The sequence below is a fragment of the Sinocyclocheilus anshuiensis genome, unplaced genomic scaffold, assembly GCF_001515605.1.
Source record: "Sinocyclocheilus anshuiensis isolate Anshui unplaced genomic scaffold, SAMN03320099.WGS_v1.1 scaffold1189, whole genome shotgun sequence".
NCBI lineage: Eukaryota > Metazoa > Chordata > Actinopteri > Cypriniformes > Cyprinidae > Sinocyclocheilus > Sinocyclocheilus anshuiensis.
The window spans coordinates 529,442-548,884 of NW_015552686.1; the positions used below are offsets into that span (position 1 = coordinate 529,442).

The 19,443-nt window shown below is 37.3% G+C and overlaps 1 protein-coding gene across 1 annotated transcript in view; it reads right to left on the reverse strand.

The window, feature by feature from the left end:
* Positions 1 to 19,443, reverse strand: part of LOC107667607 (ATPase family AAA domain-containing protein 2-like) — a 110,329-nt gene that overhangs the window by 58,538 nt on the left and 32,348 nt on the right. The window contains exons 18-22 of the mRNA XM_016459316.1: positions 18,473 to 18,659; positions 18,099 to 18,284; positions 8,506 to 8,641; positions 3,962 to 4,155; positions 2,075 to 2,234 (exon numbers count right to left, since the gene is read on the reverse strand). Coding sequence (XP_016314802.1) covers positions 2,075 to 2,234; positions 3,962 to 4,155; positions 8,506 to 8,641; positions 18,099 to 18,284; positions 18,473 to 18,659 — 863 coding nt within the window. The remainder of the gene's footprint in view (positions 1 to 2,074; positions 2,235 to 3,961; positions 4,156 to 8,505; positions 8,642 to 18,098; positions 18,285 to 18,472; positions 18,660 to 19,443) is intronic.

Sequence of the window (19,443 nt, forward strand, 5' to 3'; positions counted from 1 at the left end):
TTAATTTTTTGACATATATATATATATATATATATATATATATATAAATTAAACTATCAGTTTATCTATCAGCTTATTTTATTTCAGGTAACAAAAATTTGCAGAAGTATATATACTATTAATATATACATACACACAGAGTTTTTACTACATACTTAAAAATATATACAGTACTTCCCCATCCCCAGCAAAGTACATCGTTCTAGTTTGAAGGATGTGAATCGGGATGCAGACTTGAAAGTTGAAGCAGTTGGTTTAGAACAGGGCTGGAAGGAAACTCAGCAGGGAGGCTGATGTCCAGGGGCAGAATTAGGCAGCTCTGAATTAAATCATTTGAATGAGAGGAACCTTAAAACTTGCATACTAAGATGTGATTTTGTATCTTCAGCTGGGGTATGATTTCAAAGCACACATTTTCTAGGAATCTGACTTTCAAACGACCACTGCGAGACTCTCTCTTGAATGAAGGGAGGTTTCCGAACTCTATTTGGATCCACACTGCACTTCAAGGACAGAAGTGAAACTCACAAAAAAAAAAAACACAACAACAATGAACAAATGAATGAACAAAATTATTACCTATATAACGAGGGAAAGGACACCTTAGATTTTAAGTGCAACGTTCATGCTTCACTTGTGAGAGTAATGCTTAACAAATGGAATTTGGACAGCTCCTAAATCCCATATTCCCCTGCTCTAAATGGACCAGAAGCCTCTTTCTGTTTCCTTATTAAAGTAGCTAATTGCGTTTTGTCTCATTCCTTCAGTGGCTCCTCTGTGGACGCTGCATTTAAACAAATGACCCACGTTCTCCCAGCAAATGGGCTACTATGATTTATTCATAGGCACCGGCTGCATTTAGCCAACAACCTTCACTGGCTGACCAATGAATCCAGACGACTGGGAGTTAAGTCCTGACAAAAAAAAATAAAAATCTTAAGTGTTGTTCAGAAGTAGCCAGCTAGCAGACTTCAATTATATAATATAAAGTTGTCTGATCTCACTTCACCCACAAACAATTACGTGGCAATCACATGACCGTTTGCACAGGTTTTTAATATGAACATGTTCCTCTTGGTTTAAATAATGCATGCTTTATGCATGAGTTATACAGGTTCGCGTTTTACATCTGAAAAGCTCTTAGTCTCATTTGATGGTGTTTCTCGTACTATTAGGGTCTGTAAAGGGGCAAAATTAAGGGGGCAAATAAATACCGCACATTTAAGCTTTTGGTGGAAAACCCAGCGTCAACTTATATAAATTCACCTTTGCATTTCAGGCACTGTTTCCATGGCTCGTTTAATTCTGGTTTAGTTTATATTCAGTGTACTATGTACATATATGGCACATCCATAAACACCAATAAATATCTGACATAATTTTCTACACTGCAAAGTGTCCTAACTGACCGACCGTATGGCCAGAGAATAGCAAGAAAGTCCATTAAAGCGATGAATGGGTTTTATGGAGACTGCTCATTATAGTGCCATTTTTCCTCTGTGGAGAAATCAGCAACAATGATTTCCTGTGCCTTTTGAATAAGGAAAGGTCAATGGGTTCATATCTAGCTGCATTTATTGTCCTCAAATTCTCATCTCTCAGTGAAGGACTGACAAGTCTGTCCGATTAATCATTGATTTAATGTCCTCCATGCTTCAAGTACAGCGGTCGCTGCTGCTACAACTGTTTTTGGATGGTATCACGGTTTCTGAAACTCTACACTAAGTACTAGAGATGTGCACAACTAATTGACTAGTTCTGCACCAACTGGTCAACTAGTAAAAACATTTGAATTTCTGAAATTGATTTTTATTGTATGCCTATATATAGTTTGTTATAAATTTTGTGTATACATCATTTTTCAAAATGTCTGTCTCTACTAAACCTACCATTTTTTTTTACGCAAGGTCAACATAAGATAAACAAACATCACATGACCTAAATATTCTGCTCAACTCTGCACCAACATTCATTGAAACATGACTTCCTGTTGCTGCATTTTACTGTCTGTGTGAATATCCCATAACAAGTGATGTATTGTTATTTATCCAGCTGCTCTATATTGTGTATTTACCTCCCGGGTCCTTGTCTGGATTGTACTCTAACGCATTGCTGCAAATGAGGTCAATGTCCACTAGAAAATCCTTGGCGACCATGTATTTGTGAGTGTCGATCTTCATCATGATGGCGGACAGGTCCATAGGCTGTTTGATAACCTCGAGGTAGTCTGAAACCTAAATCAGAAAAATACACAAACACATTTCACCAAAAAAATAAATAAATAAAAATTAATTAATTAATTTTTTTGTAGTAAAAACTCATTTTTTGGTAAAAAATTATTATATACATTTATTTATATTATATACAACATACATATACATATATATATATATATATATATATATATATAGCGCCCTCCATCAAATATACCCCAGCGACTTAAGACTGCTTTTGTGCTCCAGGGTCACAAATATACTTCAGTGCTATATACTGCAGAAATGGCAGCCTATTGAGATCCTGTGTACAACAACTAATCGATAAAATGAAAATAATCAACAACTAATTTCATTAGTCGGGTCAGTGATTAGTAAAAGCAGTTTAAAGTAAAGAAAACCACATATATATATATATATATATATATAGATATATAGTGCCCTCCATAAGTATTGGGACAGTTAAGACAAAATTGTTCTGTTTGCTGTGGAGTCAAGAAATCTGTAAATATGATTAAAAGATGAAAGAGACAAAACTACAGAATGTCACATTTTATTATTGGGTGATTCAACACATAGATGAATTCTGAAGGGTACAAAACCATCTTGGCCACCAAAATTCAAGAAAATCCCACCAGACTTCATATTGATCAGAAAGCGCTTCATATTGGATCAGGTCAATGACCCAAAACACACTGCCAGTTCAGTCAAGGAGTTTATCAGGGCAAAGAAACGGAAAGTCTTAGATTGCCCAAATCAATCTCCAGATTTAAATCCGACTGAACATGAATTTCTCCAGATGAAGAGAAATGTATGTTGAAACAGCTAATAATAAAATGTAACATTCTGTAGTTTTGTCTTATATTCATCTTTTATCATATTTGCAGATGTCTTGACTCCACAGTCCATATATATATAAAAAATGAATAGTGGTTTCTACAAAATAAATAAAAAATTGAGTTGCACAACTGTTCTCAACATTAATAAGAAATGTTTCTTGAGCAGCAAATCAGCACAATAGAATGATTTCTGAAGAATCATGTGACAATATTTCACAATATTACTGTTTTACTGTATTTTTGACCAAATAAATGCAGCATTGGTGAGAAGAAAAGACTTTCAAAAACATTGAAAATCTTACTGAGCCCAAACTGTTGATTAGTAATATACAATATATATTTAAATATTCTAATATATATATAATATTTGTATATTTTCTAAAACTGTCATTCCTGTATTGTGAGGAATATGAATTTCATAATTTACATAAATATATCCCTTTACTCACATCACAGTAATGAAAATGTACGGTAAGTGAAATCCTCCTTACTGATAAGATGTTTTGCATTGTAACAATATTTCCAAGATAATTTTGTAAAACAATATGAATCGGGATCCATAGGACATGCTCTTGATTCGTAATATGAAGGCTTTGTGAGCTTCACCATACAACAAACTCAAAAAGCTTCAAGAGATCAGGGCGAAAATGTGTCGTACTCTGTATTCACAGACACACCGTCCTCCTTGTTTGCTTCTTATATTGATGAACTTTTTAATTGCCTTCTCAAATTTACTGATTCAGGTAACGATCCTGCCCGCAAGCTGTCATATAATGACAATCATTTGATTTGTTTGGTCTGGGGGTTGCTAATAAACCATAGGTGTCTCTAATTAGATGGTAATATTGAATAGAGTACAGACCCTACAGGCATTAATCATACAGCTGCTGACTTGCAGTAACAGCCCACCTCCTCAATGTCCACAGGTTTGCTGAAGATCTGGAAGCGCTTGTCGGTGGCGAGTCGCTTTGTAACGTCCCTGAGAAAGAGGCGGAGCTCGCGCAAGGTGTTCTCCTCCTGCTCCTCCAGTCGCTGCTGCTCCTCTGGCGAGAGCTGCCGAGGGCCGGGGTCTTCAGCGAGGGTCAGCACCTCCAGAGCGCTCACTGAAAACACAAAAACAGGCACAAACCCTAAGTATAGTACTTAACTACAATCATGAGGAAATAGACAGTTCTGATTTAATTATTTTTCAGTACTTCTAAAGGAGTAAGTAAAAAATCACTTTGACTGATTTATAACCAAAAAGATCTTTGTATTGCCTTTTGAATTGTTTTCAATATTCATGCACTTCCTCTGGAAAGAGTGATTTTCCCCCCAATGAGAGGAACAAGTCAACAAAAACTAGTAAAAGTCTAATTAAAATGAATCAATACATGTTTTCTATACTAAACAGACACAAGGTTGAATTTATTGCATCTGCAGTTAAAAAAAATTTTTTTGCAAGAAACGCACAATAACACAGATCAATATTTAACTAAATATATTTAATATGAATTAAATTCATAAATACAAAATCACAGACTGCTAAAAACTTCTTTAAATGGAACAAATCAAATTAAGAGTTTAAAATTAATTTGATGAAAAAAAAATCAAAAACACTAACACTCTCCAAGATCACAAATGTAGTCTTATGACATGATCTTTAGGAAATGTAAGGGCCAAATTAAAACAACAACAACAACTACTACTACTTTATTGCAATGTTCATGAATTACATCACAAGAAACAAAATCAAGACATACACACGCAAACAAACAAAATCATTAAATTGCATCATTACTCCAGTCATCAGTGTCACATAATCCTTTTGAAATCATTTTAATATGCTAATTTGCCGCTCAATAATAATTTCTTATGTATATTTATTTACTATCTTATGTTGACAACAGCTGTGCTGCTTAATATTTTTGAGGAAACGGTAATACATTTTTTCAGGATTCTTTGATGAATAGAAAGTTCAAAAGAACAGCATTTATTTGGAATACAAATCTTTTGTAACATTAAATGTCTTTACTGTCACTTTTGACCAATTTAAGGCATCCATGCTGAATAAAAGTATTTATTTCTTTCAAAAATAAAAATCTTACTGACCCTAAACTTTTGAACAGTAGTGTATTATATATTATCTATTATGCAAGGAACATCAGAATGTGTTTTTTGCAATGGCAAAAGAATGCATATGTTTAACCCTTTAGGCGCCAGGGATTTTTGGGAAAAATGCTGGATTTTGACATCAAGATTTCAAAAGCTTGTGGCTTGAAAGGGCTTAAACATAGAGATCTACTGTAAATTAGAAAAGTGTTGGGCATGACCGAAAATTTATGTGGGGAGTAAATATACTCGTCTAATTTGCATATTATGATGTCATCAGAGGCGGCCATCTTGAATTTCATAATATTCAGGAAATAGTAGATATTGAATTGATGTTTGAACTTATTTGCATGTTTGTTTGTTTTTTTAATCTTTTTATCCTCATTCCAAATGATCAGAAAAGAGGAAACCAACAATAAAACAGGAGAAAGTGCTAAATTATTACTATATTACTATACTATACTACTACTATAGTAGTAAAACGCATGTGAACAGTAGCCTACTTTTTAATGAGTAATATTCTGGAAATAATAGATATTGAATGGATGTTTGAACTTATTTGCATGTTTTTTGTTTTTTTTTGGTCTTTTTATCCTCATTCCAAATGACCAGAAGAGAGGAAACCAACAATAAAACAGGAGAAAGTACTAAATTACCAACAGGCTCAAGCTAGTGCTACTTTTCCAGCCCTATTTCTCCTACCCCTGCTGCCTCTACCTCTAGGCAACAGCTCTCCTATGGACACAACGACCACGTCCACCGCTGCCACCAACATTTGCAACACATCCTCACGGTACAACTTTTTATCAGCCATTTGGCGATTTTCTCTCACAAATCTCACAATTTACTCAGACGCTCTGAACTGAACTGCTTCCGCATCAATGACACGATAGCTCACTTGCTCTGCTATTTGCTGGAACACTTTGAATAGGAATATGACATCATTTTGGTCTAGAATCGAAGTACTACATGTCTGCCATCTAGTGGTAGGGAATACAAATGAGATATTACACCATATTAGGATCTACAGCCTATTTTATTAAGTATGACGTCTTGTCGCAATTTTGTCAATGAGGTTAAGAACTGTTAACAGAAAATCATGGTATTCCAGTATTTTGTCTAGAAACTCAACCGGATACCAGATGAAACGCTGAGCAAATGGTCCGAAACAACTGGAAGAGTCAGATGACACTGAAACTGTGCCAGAGCAGCTAGAGGAATTACAAACACCCTGTGTTATGTGGATGAAGTCGAGAAACCCTTCCCTCCACAGCGTGGGTCGCAGAGTATTATTGATTTCTGAAGAGCTCCAACAAACAACCTCACAGCTGCAGTAATTCAGAGCTGCATCTATACAATGAACCAAAAACACACAGCCAGAAATGACCAAACACACCAAGCGCTAATGTGGCACTGCCTTGTAAGTAAATATCACTGCCGACAAAAGAAAAAAACTTCTCTGTAAACAGGCCGAGAACCTTGTGTTGTGCTAATCCAAAGATCTGGGCAGAATGCCTGGCAGTCGTTGAGCCACCAGCCTCAGCAATTTGCTTTGTGGCAGCAGCTAGCAAGCAGTCATGCTAACTGTGAGCGTAATTATAGCTAATGGTTAAGGCCCGGTGTTTAATAGAGCCCCTTTCTCCCACCACAGATGCTATGCTGCCAAAGGAAGTATGGTTTGTGCTTTATTCAGAGCCGCCCGTGGTCGGCCCACGGGACAACCCCTGCTCTGCATCAATGGGTCATGATGCTCGCATTTCCACTTGAAAGCCATTCTCTGCTATAATGGCTCCAGCTGTGTGGGAGCCGATGAGCATGGCAATCGACCACAAGGAGGAGATATCCAGAAGAGAACATCAGGAACACCCAGGACGCCCAATTTATGCATAAGCAGAAGTAGCAATTCTGGAAGAACAGCAGCAGTGGTGGTGGAAGCAATTGCAATTGAGAGAAGTTAATTCAATGACAGCAATAGTAGTTATCAACAGCAAAAAATGAATTTACTCACAGTCATGTCATTCCAAAACTGTATGACTTTCTTTTGTGGAGCATTAAAGATGATATTTTGAATGAATTTCTTTCCTTACAATGTAGTGTTATTTTAGCATCATTTATGTTTATTATAATACTAACACTTTGAATAAGCTTTTAATTTTATATTTTCAGTGTTCATTTTAGTTGAAGTTTAGGGATTTAGTTAAGTGATTTTGTCATTTTCAGATGGATAGATGGATAGATGGACAGATGGATAGATGAATAGATAGACATACACAGTGTATGTAGTAAATTTAGTACTTCAACTTGAACTTATTTGAAGTTGAAGTACAAGTTTTTTTTACATTTTTCATCTAATATTAATATTATATTTTAGTGAATCTTGATTTTAATTAATTTTTTTTATAGTTTTAGTTTTTAGGATAATCTCAGGTCTACAGCCCTTTCAATCCAATCTAAATTTAATTTGGACTGAGCTGACTGAGTTGTTTACAAAAAGGTTTTCATTCAAATTGAGCCATCAATAACTAATTATTTGGATGCATGTAAACTTAGCTAATAAACGTGTACATATAATGTTGTTTTGGAACCCATTGACTTTCATTCTTCAAAATATCTTCTTCTGTGTTGCACAGAAGAAAGTCATACAGGTTTGGAACAACATTAAGGTGAGTAAATAATTTTACATTTTTAGGTGAACTATCCCTTTAAGAATCTGAACCAAACCAGAAGTGAGGGACAGTGTGGGGAATATTAAAGTCACAATGGTAATAAATGACATCAGCATCCAGTCAGACCATACCGTCTGACACCCTAGACAGACCGAAGGTAGAGACATAAGGCACTTTAACATACGCCTTTTACATGCTAATGGCCTCATTAGTGCCCAAGCACAAAGTGTGTGTAGCCTCTTATCATTCTTCCTTTTCTTGCTGAGAGTCTATGGTAGTCACTGTAATCGTTCTGTGAAGTTTTTTCTTGTAACCTTTCCATAACTTGGTTGCAAATCTCTGGTCTGGTCTCTATGAATTCCTATTATGTACTGAGTCATATGTAATACAAGATATTTTGAAAATTTTTGAAACAAAAAAAAAATATCATCACTATGCAATGAGGGTATCTGACCATATTTACTGTGTAGCTTAGATTTCAACACAATTTCATTGTTCACGGTGCTTGGCCCAGATAATTGCTGCCTGCAGCTGCATTTACTCTAGTACAGATTAAGAAAGTTGGTAAAGAAATCTTACAAAGGTAAAAAAGTTTAAATAACAAAAATGGGGATTTAACACTTATAAAACAGTGTTCTACCTCCAGTCAAGAACAGATAAATCTATACTTCTGCATTAACCACGGTAAACACTTACCGGTTTTCCTCCTGTGGGGTGGTGCCTTGGCTGCCTGCACCAGAATGAGGTCTGAAAAAAACTTCCTGCGTGCTTCTTCTCCCGGCATGCTTAAACAAACCACCTCCCCATAAGAATGGCTGAAGATGCATGTTAGCTGTAAAAAAAAAACACAGCAGACATTTAGAAACAAAAAAAAAATTGCATTTTGTAATTTAGTCAGCAAACTGAAAGAAAAAAAAAAAACACTTACATATGCTTTTCAACAACAAAACAAATTACTCAATAACTGATCTCAAATTTCAGGTCAATCACATGATGCCAATTAGTTTTTCAAACACTACATAAGTTAATTAATACAGAAATGTCTTTAAAGGGTTCATATGATGCGATTTAAATTTTTCCTTTCTCTTTGGAGTGTTACAAGCTCTTGGTGCATAAAGAAGATCTGTAAAGTTGCAAAGACTAAAGTCTCAAATCCAAAGAGATATTCTTTATAAAAGTTAAGACTTGTCCATGCCCTCCCAAAAATATATATATATAGACATACATAGACCGAGAGAGAGAGATACATATGGGTTAAAACATAGGGATTGAACAACATGTTTTATGCAAAATTTCCCTCTGATTTTATGGCTATTTAACGATCAGAATAGGGTTACAACTTCGTATTTAATCAGCCAATGATTGTCTCTAATTTTAGGGGTAGTTGTTAAAATTCAGCTCTAGGACCAACAAAACATGGTGTTCCAGCAACACGTCCTACTTGACAAAATCATGGCCGGCGTCAGTCAGCCAATTAGAAGAGCAGGATAACAAAAGGCTTTAACGAAGAGTGATTTGACGGAACATAATGAAAGGATGGAGAAGAAATGTGATGATGCACGCATCCTTCCCAACAGCCAAAGACTCGTGCATGAAGAGAAAACCTGAAAATAATGACCAGTGTCTGGTGCACATGGTCACAGGTGTCATTGAAGAGAGTGTTTTAATGAGCAGTTTCGTATTGCTACATTCAACTCTAATTTCACATGGTAAAGTGTGCTGTGCCGGTCCAATTACTGAAGTCTGAGAGCTTTTTTTTTTATATATACTGAATCAGCAGTTAAAACTGCACTGTAAGTTCATGTACGTTTCTTCAAGGCTGCAGCAATCAGGACAAATGAATTCAGGTAAAGGCCAAAGACTCCTAAATATCGTAAAGCTCTCATATCTAAGCGCAAACTGAGCCACTTTAAAAAGTCTCCAGGGCTCCCCAAATATTACAAGGCGGCGACAGATTAATGAGGACCCGCAGAGCACTTTAAGTTCAATTTCCAATCATGAGCGGGTGTTGAAAATCCAAACAATCCCTCATCAACTGCATTATTTTATGTCTTTGTCCCCTCTTGGCAGATTTGTTTCCACTCAGGTTGCTTTCGGGCTTTTTTGGTCCAAACTCTTGAGGCGAGATGAAGGGAAGCAAAGCAAGCAGCCCACAAAAGAGCCAGGTAGTGATTTTATGATTTGTCTCAGAGCTGATGGAAGCCTTGGAGACTAATGCAGATTCTGAGAGGAAGAGAGCCGAGAGACTAAATAGGCCTTTCAACTCGCCAGAGAACAAGGCATCCTGAGGAAATGTGGAAATCAAAAACACATTTCTCGTCTCTTCCTGTCATTCTCTTATTGACGCATGTTTCATCTTCACTTCAAATGAACAACAAGCAGATAAGAAACTGATAAATAATACAGTTGGGATTTGCAAACCGGTGTGATATCTGAATTTAAAGTCAACATCAAAGGACATGTGCAATGAAATTTACTTTCATAATGCGACATTTTCATGATGTTAAATGTGAATAAACAATTAAGAGGTAAAATGAAGTTGTGCCATATAAATACATTTAAAAAAAAAGTCATTTCAAACCATGGTGTCAACTTTGGACGACCCCAGGAAAAAAATTCAAATTACTCAATAACTGATCTCAAATTTCAGGTCAATCACATGATGCCAATTAGTTTTTCAAACACTACATAAGTTAATTAATACAGAAATGTCATTTTCTCAATATTTAGATTTTTTTGCACCGTCAGATTCTAGACATTCAAATAGTTGAATCTCAGCCAAATATTGTCTTATCATAACAAACCATACATCAATGGAAAGTTTATTTATTCAGCTTTCAGAAGATGTATAAATCTTAATTTCGGAAAATTTACCCTTATGACTGGTTTTGTGGTCCAGGGTCACATATATAGTTTTTGTTTTATTAAATGATCATCACCAAAGTCCCTTTAAGGCAAGTCATGTCACTCGACGGCCATCTTTGAAACGCCTCTCGGGCATGCAAGTGCAGCTCCTATCTCTTTTGCCTTGTCCAAATACACACACTATTCGAGATAGTGTGGATTTAGTGTGTGTTAAGGGCACTGCGCTTTGGCGTTATTAAGATCTGGGACAGTCTTGCGCACTTACTTCCTGTCGCACGCACATGCTCTCAAATGGCCAAGACCGCAAGTGTGGGTATTTGGACAAGGCATTTGAATGGGGAAACATCAAATTCTCCAAAACCGTTTACTAAGCTTACGATTACATTTTATATTTGAAATCACTAATGAAATCTGACAATAACTGTGTCATAAATGTTGTTTCTTTTGCTCAAATAGCGTTATAAAAAGCTTATTTTTCAGCCTAGATCAGCCAGTGCGCATGCGCAGTCCTAAGAGCATGTCTCAGGGCGCTGACTGTTTCTATAGCAACCAGGACTTCTAACGGCAGCTGCAGTGACGTGCTGACTTTACCGATTAGTGACTGGTTCTTTCATTCAGAAGGCGGGGCTTCCTGCGATTGAGCGGCCATATTGAGCGTTGCATTTTTCCCCATTCAAAACTATACGAGTGACACGTCTTGGGTATTCTATAGTCTTTGTCATTACCCATATGGACTAAGATTAAAACACTGAAAGACAAAATTACACAGACAGATAAAAAGACATCAGGCTGCTCAATGCAGACCCTGAAGGTGTTATAGTGAACTAACAAGTGCACACTGAGGTGTAACCTTACACTGCTGGAGCTGACTGCTGGCATCCCTCCTACATACGCTGGCATGAGCCAAAACTCTTTCTGCACCCGAGCACAGGGGCACGTACCTCCTTCCTGTGATCTATACCACCCGCCCCAACTGCAGATGCTGTTTACAGACGGAACTGGCATCTGGCTCTACATCTTTCTCTTTAAGAAATGTGAGGGAACGGACGAGTTGAGAGATTTTTTGTGGTTATTTTGTTCCCGTTTCTTTTAATTTATCGGAGGCCTCACCCCTGACGTGCAGTGCCACAGAGAGGACAGCTGTCTCGCTGAACGTGCCAGAAGCCGAAGGCCAGCGCAAACTGTTCTCGAGCTTCTACTTTGCATATTTGGGTTGCACTTAACGCGGATAAGCTCTGGGCTAATGGACTTTTTAAAATCTTGAACCAAAGTAGGTTCACTATCTTCCCACTTAAGGCCTACTTGAGGTGAATGGAACGGGAAATTGTTACTAAGGTATGCCGGTTTTTTAAATATTATAACCAATCTGTCAGCATGTTGATTTCATACAATTAATATAAGTATAATTAATATGAGAAAAAGAAGGAGAGAATGAGTGAGGCACTTTCTTGTTTTCCAAAAAGCATGCCAAAATGGCAAGCAAGCCAAATCACAAAGAAATCTTTGGTTTGTTTCAAAGATTGCCAAAACAGTCACTGAATCAACTGCAGAGTTATGATCAGCTCACGCCATTCACATAATTTTGACGCTTAATTTTTTTCATTAAAGGGTTAGTTCACCCCAAAATTAAAATGATGTCATTAATTACTCACCCTCATGTCGTTCCAAACCCGTAAGACCTCCGTTCATCTTCGGAACACAAATTAAGATATTTATGATGGAATCTGAGAGTTCTCTGACCCTCCATAGACAGCAATGCAACTGAAATGTTCCCAGACAGAAACGTAGCAAGGACATCGGTAAAACAGAGGGTGAGTAATTAATGACAGAATTTTCATTTTGGGGTGAACTAACCCTATAAAAATAGGGCTGCATGATTAATTGAAATAATCACACTAAGCCATATTGTGATTTTGTTTTGTCAAATCAAAAAAGGCTCAGCTCACAGTAAATGTTGCTTCACATGAACTCCATCTCTGATCGTGTTGGATGCTTATAGCACACATTTGGAAACACAACACGAGTCAACAATCTTCCCAAACTTGTAATGAGAAGCACTTGTAAACCAGCTGTTGTCAACAAAAGAGAAGCTTTAATGGCTTTCTGCCAAAAAGAAGATGGTTTAACATTTGAAAATAAAGAAATTAAGACAGTCATAAATATTATTATTGAAGTTTTACTGTGTAATGTAAATTAAAATGATTAAATACTTGATTTCTAAGTTTACAGTGAAATATTACAATTTCAATATTCATTATTTTGTTTAATATTTAATTTTTTTATTTAGTAATAATAATTAACATATTACATAATAACAATTTTGACCAGAAAAATCACAATTCAATTTTTCCTCAAATCATGGTGATATTTTGCAAAAATTAACAAAATATTACTCATTTACATGAAAAACTTGTTATTTGCCTTACCCAGAGTTAATATGGCTACAATAAACCTGCAACAAAAATTTAGATTTAGTGCTGTCGATTCAATTTGGCGGGATACAAGCTATGATATGGTGATCACAGATAAAACCAACAGATTCCAGAAACCAGCATATTCATCCATGCAACATAAGTCACTTATGTACTTCTTCCCAAGGGTTACTTTAAAAGATTATTTATCAGTTCAGGACAGTGCATTTCCATCTCATTCTAAAGCATGACTACCGGATGTTTCATAAAACTACCTGCTGACATCAGTGAAGGCCAAACACCTCCTGATCCCTCATAGCACTCCTTTCTGAATTCCACACACAAACTCTCCATTTCCAAATCTCAGAGGCTCTGGATTCAAGTGTTCATGAGTGGGAGAGGCCGGGATGGTTTATTCTAAGGGAGAATCTGACCGTAGAAGCTCTTGTGGTGTGACTGTGAAGCTCCAGTATTGATCGTGGCTTTAACACAGGACCCCCTGCCCGGATGAAGAGTCGACTCTCACACCAAGGTAAGGGTGGTACGATTCAGAGCGAGGATGGTATGATTCCACTGAAGGGGCCTTGGGGTACATTTCAAAGCGGGAACAGGCTTTGTGGATTCAAACAGCCGATTCTCTGAATTTGCCCACTTCACCATTCAAAGCCACTTCAGATCTTCTGTGCTTGTCAAAACTCTGGGTTGAAGTCAACATAAAAGGACATTTGTAACCCATTTTACTTCCACACTACGACATATTTCTGATTCAAACAAGGACAAAAATAAATAACTAAATGAAATGTAGGGGCGGGACTTGATAGTATCCATCAGAAATGGATTGGATCATGAAAAGTGGGCGCTCTGTATGGAGCCAGAGCAAGATTGTGGAGGAATACTGCTCTGTTGAGAATTCCAAAGACACACTTTAAGGAAGCTTTTTAACCAGGATTTGCAAGAGATGCCTAAATAGATGCTTGAATATTGGTTAACACTAGACAGTGTTGGTTAACATAAACCAATAAGCTGTGCAACCTAGATGAAGTATGCCAAAAGGAAAGTTCTTTCAGAGATGAAACTACGGATGAACCGGTTTAAAATAAGTCTTGTCAATAATGATGAAATAATTAATAATTAACTACAAATAAATAGTGTACTTAATTACAGTTATGGCCAATAACTAATAAATGGCCAAAATTATACTATAAAACTAAAAGTAAACTAATTTAAGTAATTTTAAATATAAATTTAGAATGCACAGCATGAAAAATTGCAATTCATTTTGAGTTGTTAATGACCTTAACAGTGTTATTAAATAAAAGCTTCTTTTTTTTGTAAAGATTAACTCTATGCGAGCATAACATGATGGCAAAGGTCATCTAAAAACGTTAAAATAGAGGAAAACATACACTTAAATATCCAATATTGGCCAGTGTATCCAACGTTGACTGATGCTGATTTTAAAAAAAAAACGTAAATAAATTGAAAAATCACTTAAGATATTTATCCCTTTAAATATTTTTCCCTTTTCAGCAAAATCAACCTACAAATGACTATATTATTAAATGTATCTAATATTTGTCTCTGCACATTATTCTGGGATAATTCAAGAACTATTACACATGTCAAAATACAAAAAAAGTCAAGCAATTCAAACCGAACCGAGCGAAATATGTGGTGACTGCAGATTCATAATGCAAACACTGTCATATAGGTAGAATTTCAACATCAAGACGCCACAGGGGTCTTCAAAGGGGTCATTCAACATTGAAAATCCAGCCAAATTTTCAAAGTGTGTGAGAAAACAAAAAACAAGTGTGAGAGAACCCAGCACCACATAGAGGGTAAAATAACCAACCCATCCTCATCTCCTATCAATTAAATATGTGTCTTTTCTCAGAAGAACGAGACAGGCTTTAATGAACACACCTTGCAGGAAGAGAGCGAGCAAGAGACGGGGCTGTCAATAACATTAATGCTTTTATTCTAAACACTCTCATGCCCTCCTGGTGGGCATCATGCTCTTCAGCAGGGGCTATGATCAAGGGCTTCGCCACCAGCCAATCACTAGTCGCCCAGCGACGCACCCTGGGATGCATGGTGCGCACAGCATGAGCCGCTGGAGGCGCTTGATGCTGAATTGTGAGGTGACACCGCAGAGCTGCCAGAGTGACTCCCCGTCAGCATAATTATGAGAGAGGGTTTTTTGGTTATGTGACTTCAGACTGAATTACTTATCTCTTCCTTCCACCCTCTCGCACCCTATTTTATTTTAAAGACTTCTCTCACATGCTCTTCCTGTCATGTCTTTGAAAACTGATTTTAACGCCCCTGGTGTGCTTAGAAAAGGACTAGAAAAGAATAGAAAGGGAATGACGGGTACAGGTCAGGCCTTAAAGGAAAAAGGAGAACAAGGGACAAAAAAGTCAAAAAGAAAACAAAAAGGAAAATGGTTGAGCCTTGGCCTAGCACATGGTACACAAATTAGGCTTATGTTATCACTCTCTCGCTCTATATATATATATATATATATACACACACACACATACATACACACATACATATATATTAGGGGTGTGAATCGGCACTGGTTTCACGATTCAATTCGATTACGATTATCATGTCAGCAATTCAATTCAATTCGATATCACGATGCATCACGATTATATCACATTTATTTTGTGCATTTTTATTGAATTATATAAGCAGGCTACTTTTTAAAATAAATATGTTAATTAATTAATTATTCATATTATATTAATTAATATATAATTGATTAATTATTGTTAAGAATTCAAAGTAAATATAGCTTTTAAAACATACAAGCAAATATAAAGTAATAAAGGGCGAAAATACAATTACAAGGGATAAACAAAAAGCACTTTCATTATCTGGGAGTGCTTTAAGTATCCAAAAGTTTACAGATAGGCTAATCATAGTTATGGGTTTTTCTTTTTCTTTTGCCATTTGATTATTACTTATGAGATCATAGACAGTGGCAGCTTTAACAGGCTGCATTCACACTAATGCACAGATCTATTTCGACATATCAGATGTTTTGTCCTGTTCTGAAAACATAACTGATTGTTTACATCAATTTCGTATCATAAAAGTAGATGCAAGTGCATTTAACCGCAGCCACGAGCTTCAGGACAAGCACAAAGCGCACGGGAAAGTCGGTCAGTACGTAAGTTTCGTGACTGATGTGGCGTGACAGATTGCTGAATTGACGTCTTAGTTCAAACTACAAATAATATTTATTTAAAAAAATACTTTTAAAAATACTAATCATAATATTTTTTATGATTAGAATTCAATATGTAAATATTTAATTCTAATATGTGACCCTGGACCACAAAACCAGTCATAAGGGTAACTTTTTCAATAATTGTAAAAATATTATAATATTATTAATATTAAAAATAAGCTTACCATTGATGTATGGTTTGTTAGGATAGGACAATATTTGGCCGAGATGCAACTATTTGAAAATCTGGAATCTGATGGTGCAAAAAAATCTAAATATTGAGAAAATTGCCTTTAAAGTTGTCCAAATGAAGTTCTTAGCAATTCATATTACTAATCAAAAATTAAGTATTGAGATATTTACAGTAAGAAATGTACAAAATATCTTCATGGAACATGATCTTTACTTAATGTCCTAATGATTTTTGGCATAAAAGAAAAATCAATCATTTTGACCCATACAATGTATTTTTGGCTATTGCTACAAATATACCCCAGCAACTTAAGACTGTTTGTGCTCCAGGGTCACATATAATTATAATTAATAATTTTACCCTTCACATAATATGAGCGCCATGCATTCAACCATCAGATTTCAATGCAATTTCTTGGAGGGGAAAAATAAAAAAAAACAAGTACACCTAACCCTTAGAAAAGAAACTTGTCTCCACAACAAAACACATATATTCATGCCTGTAACATAAACTGTTACGCAAAAAAGTGTATTTAGGTTTAGGGGTATGTCCAGGGGACAGATTGGTCACCTCATCTGGGAGCTGCTGGTAGACGGTCTCTGATGTGGCGAGGATGAGGAGCGGTGTGAATGAGGGTACATCCTGCAGGAGTGTGAGGAAGCTGCTCTTCACCGTCTCACTGATGGCTTCCCACCAGTCACTGATGTGAGACATGTAGATGATGCTGGGTACACAGCGCCGAGCCTCACGAAACACCTACACACAGACACACATACCAGACGTTACAAATGACCGCATTCACTCCTATGTAGAAAATAAGGTGGATAGCGTGCGCTGACTACCATCATCACACATTTTAAGCACAACAATAGTGCTACAAGCCCACAGCACCACACATTGGACGTGTCAAGTCTTTAAAAGTAATGTTGTGTTTTTCGGCTTGCCTGAGCACAGGACTCCTCTGGGGTTTTGGCACTGACGGAGTATAGCGTGGGTAGGTCGAGACGGTGCACAGTGAACTTCTCCCGGTGGTGCAGCACAGCAGGGGCCAGGTGCGTGCTCTGCCCCGCGCCCTGGGGTCCCGTCAGCAGCAACCGTGGCCGGTAAGAGGTGGGCTGCCGGTAGGCAGAACTGAAACAAAAAGAAAAAGGTCACTAACTATCTATATATCCATCTGTATGAAACTGCCTCAGTTTCTCATTTAGGAAGAGTTGCTGACAACTGGAATGAAGCTACGACGGCTAAATAAAACTCCAATAATGAGGAGAAATAAATAAGGTAATTGATCAAGTTGGCAGCTCTTTAAGGAGGCCACATTTTCATGCATTTGTCATCTATACTGTATAATAATATATTAAAGGAGTCATATGATGCGATTTCAAGTTTTCCTTTCTCTTTGGAGTGTTACAAGCTGATTGTGCATAGATAAGATCCCTGAAGTTGCAAAGACTAAAGTCTCAAGACCAAAGAGATATTCTTTATCAAAGTTAAGACTCTGCCACACCCCCCTAAAACGGCTCTTACGCAAAAAAGTGTATTTAGGTTTAGGGGTATGTCCAGGGGACAGATTGGTCACCTCATCTGGGAGCTGCTGGTAGACGGTCTCTGATGTGGCGAGGATGAGGAGCGGTGTGAATGAGGGTACATCCTGCAGGAGTGTGAGGAAGCTGCTCTTCACCGTCTCACTGATGGCTTCCCACCAGTCACTGATGTGAGACATGTAGATGATGCTGGGTACACAGCGCCGAGCCTCACGAAACACCTACACACAGACACACATACCAGACGTTACAAATGACCGCATTCACTCCTATGTAGAAAATAAGGTGGATAGCGTGCGCTGACTACCATCATCACACATTTTAAGCACAACAATAGTGCTACAAGCCCACAGCACCACACATTGGACGTGTCAAGTCTTTAAAAGTAATGTTGTGTTTTTCGGCTTGCCTGAGCACAGGACTCCTCTGGGGTTTTGGCACTGACGGAGTATAGCGTGGGTAGGTCGAGACGGTGCACAGTGAACTTCTCCAGGTGGTGCAGCACAGCAGGGGCCAGGTGCGTGCTCTGCCCCGCGCCCTGGGGTCCCGTCAGCAGCAACCGTGGCCGGTAAGAGGTGGGCTGCCGGTAGGCAGAACTGAAACAAAAAGAAAAAGGTCACTAACTATCTATATATCCATCTGTATGAAACTGCCTCAGTTTCTCATTTAGGAAGAGTTGCTGACAACTGGAATGAAGCTACGACGGCTAAATAAAACTCCAATAATGAGGAGAAATAAATAAGGTAATTGATCAAGTTGGCAGCTCTTTAAGGAGGCCACATTTTCATGCATTTGTCATCTATACTGTATAATAATATATTAAAGGAGTCATATGATGCGATTTCAAGTTTTCCTTTCTCTTTGGAGTGTTACAAGCTGATTGTGCATAGATAAGATCCCTGAAGTTGCAAAGACTAAAGTCTCAAGACCAAAGAGATATTCTTTATCAAAGTTAAGACTCTGCCACACCCCCCTAAAACGGCTCATTCTAACACGCCCCCACATATCTACCTCACTGTGGAAATATTTGCATAATGCCGCCCAAATGTTCACGCAAAGAAAGAAGGCGTGGTTTCAGTAACCGCAGTTAGTGTTGAAGCAGTCATGTCAGGGAGACGCTGTGTGTTTCTAGGCGAAAGCAAAAGCACTTTATTTGGCCTTCCGAAAGTAGATGCATTTAGGAATCTTTAAGATTACTTACAACAGAACAGCAATGCATTTTATGGACGACCTTTTCGTGAACCTAGGAGAGGAGGTAATTCTGACTTTGCTATGACAGTCTGGCGCTTCTGAATCTAAATTCTGTTTTGTTATTAGTTTAAGTATTTGCTATTGACTGTTCAAATGCGGAGTTTTGCGCATCGTGTGTGTGCGTGTGTG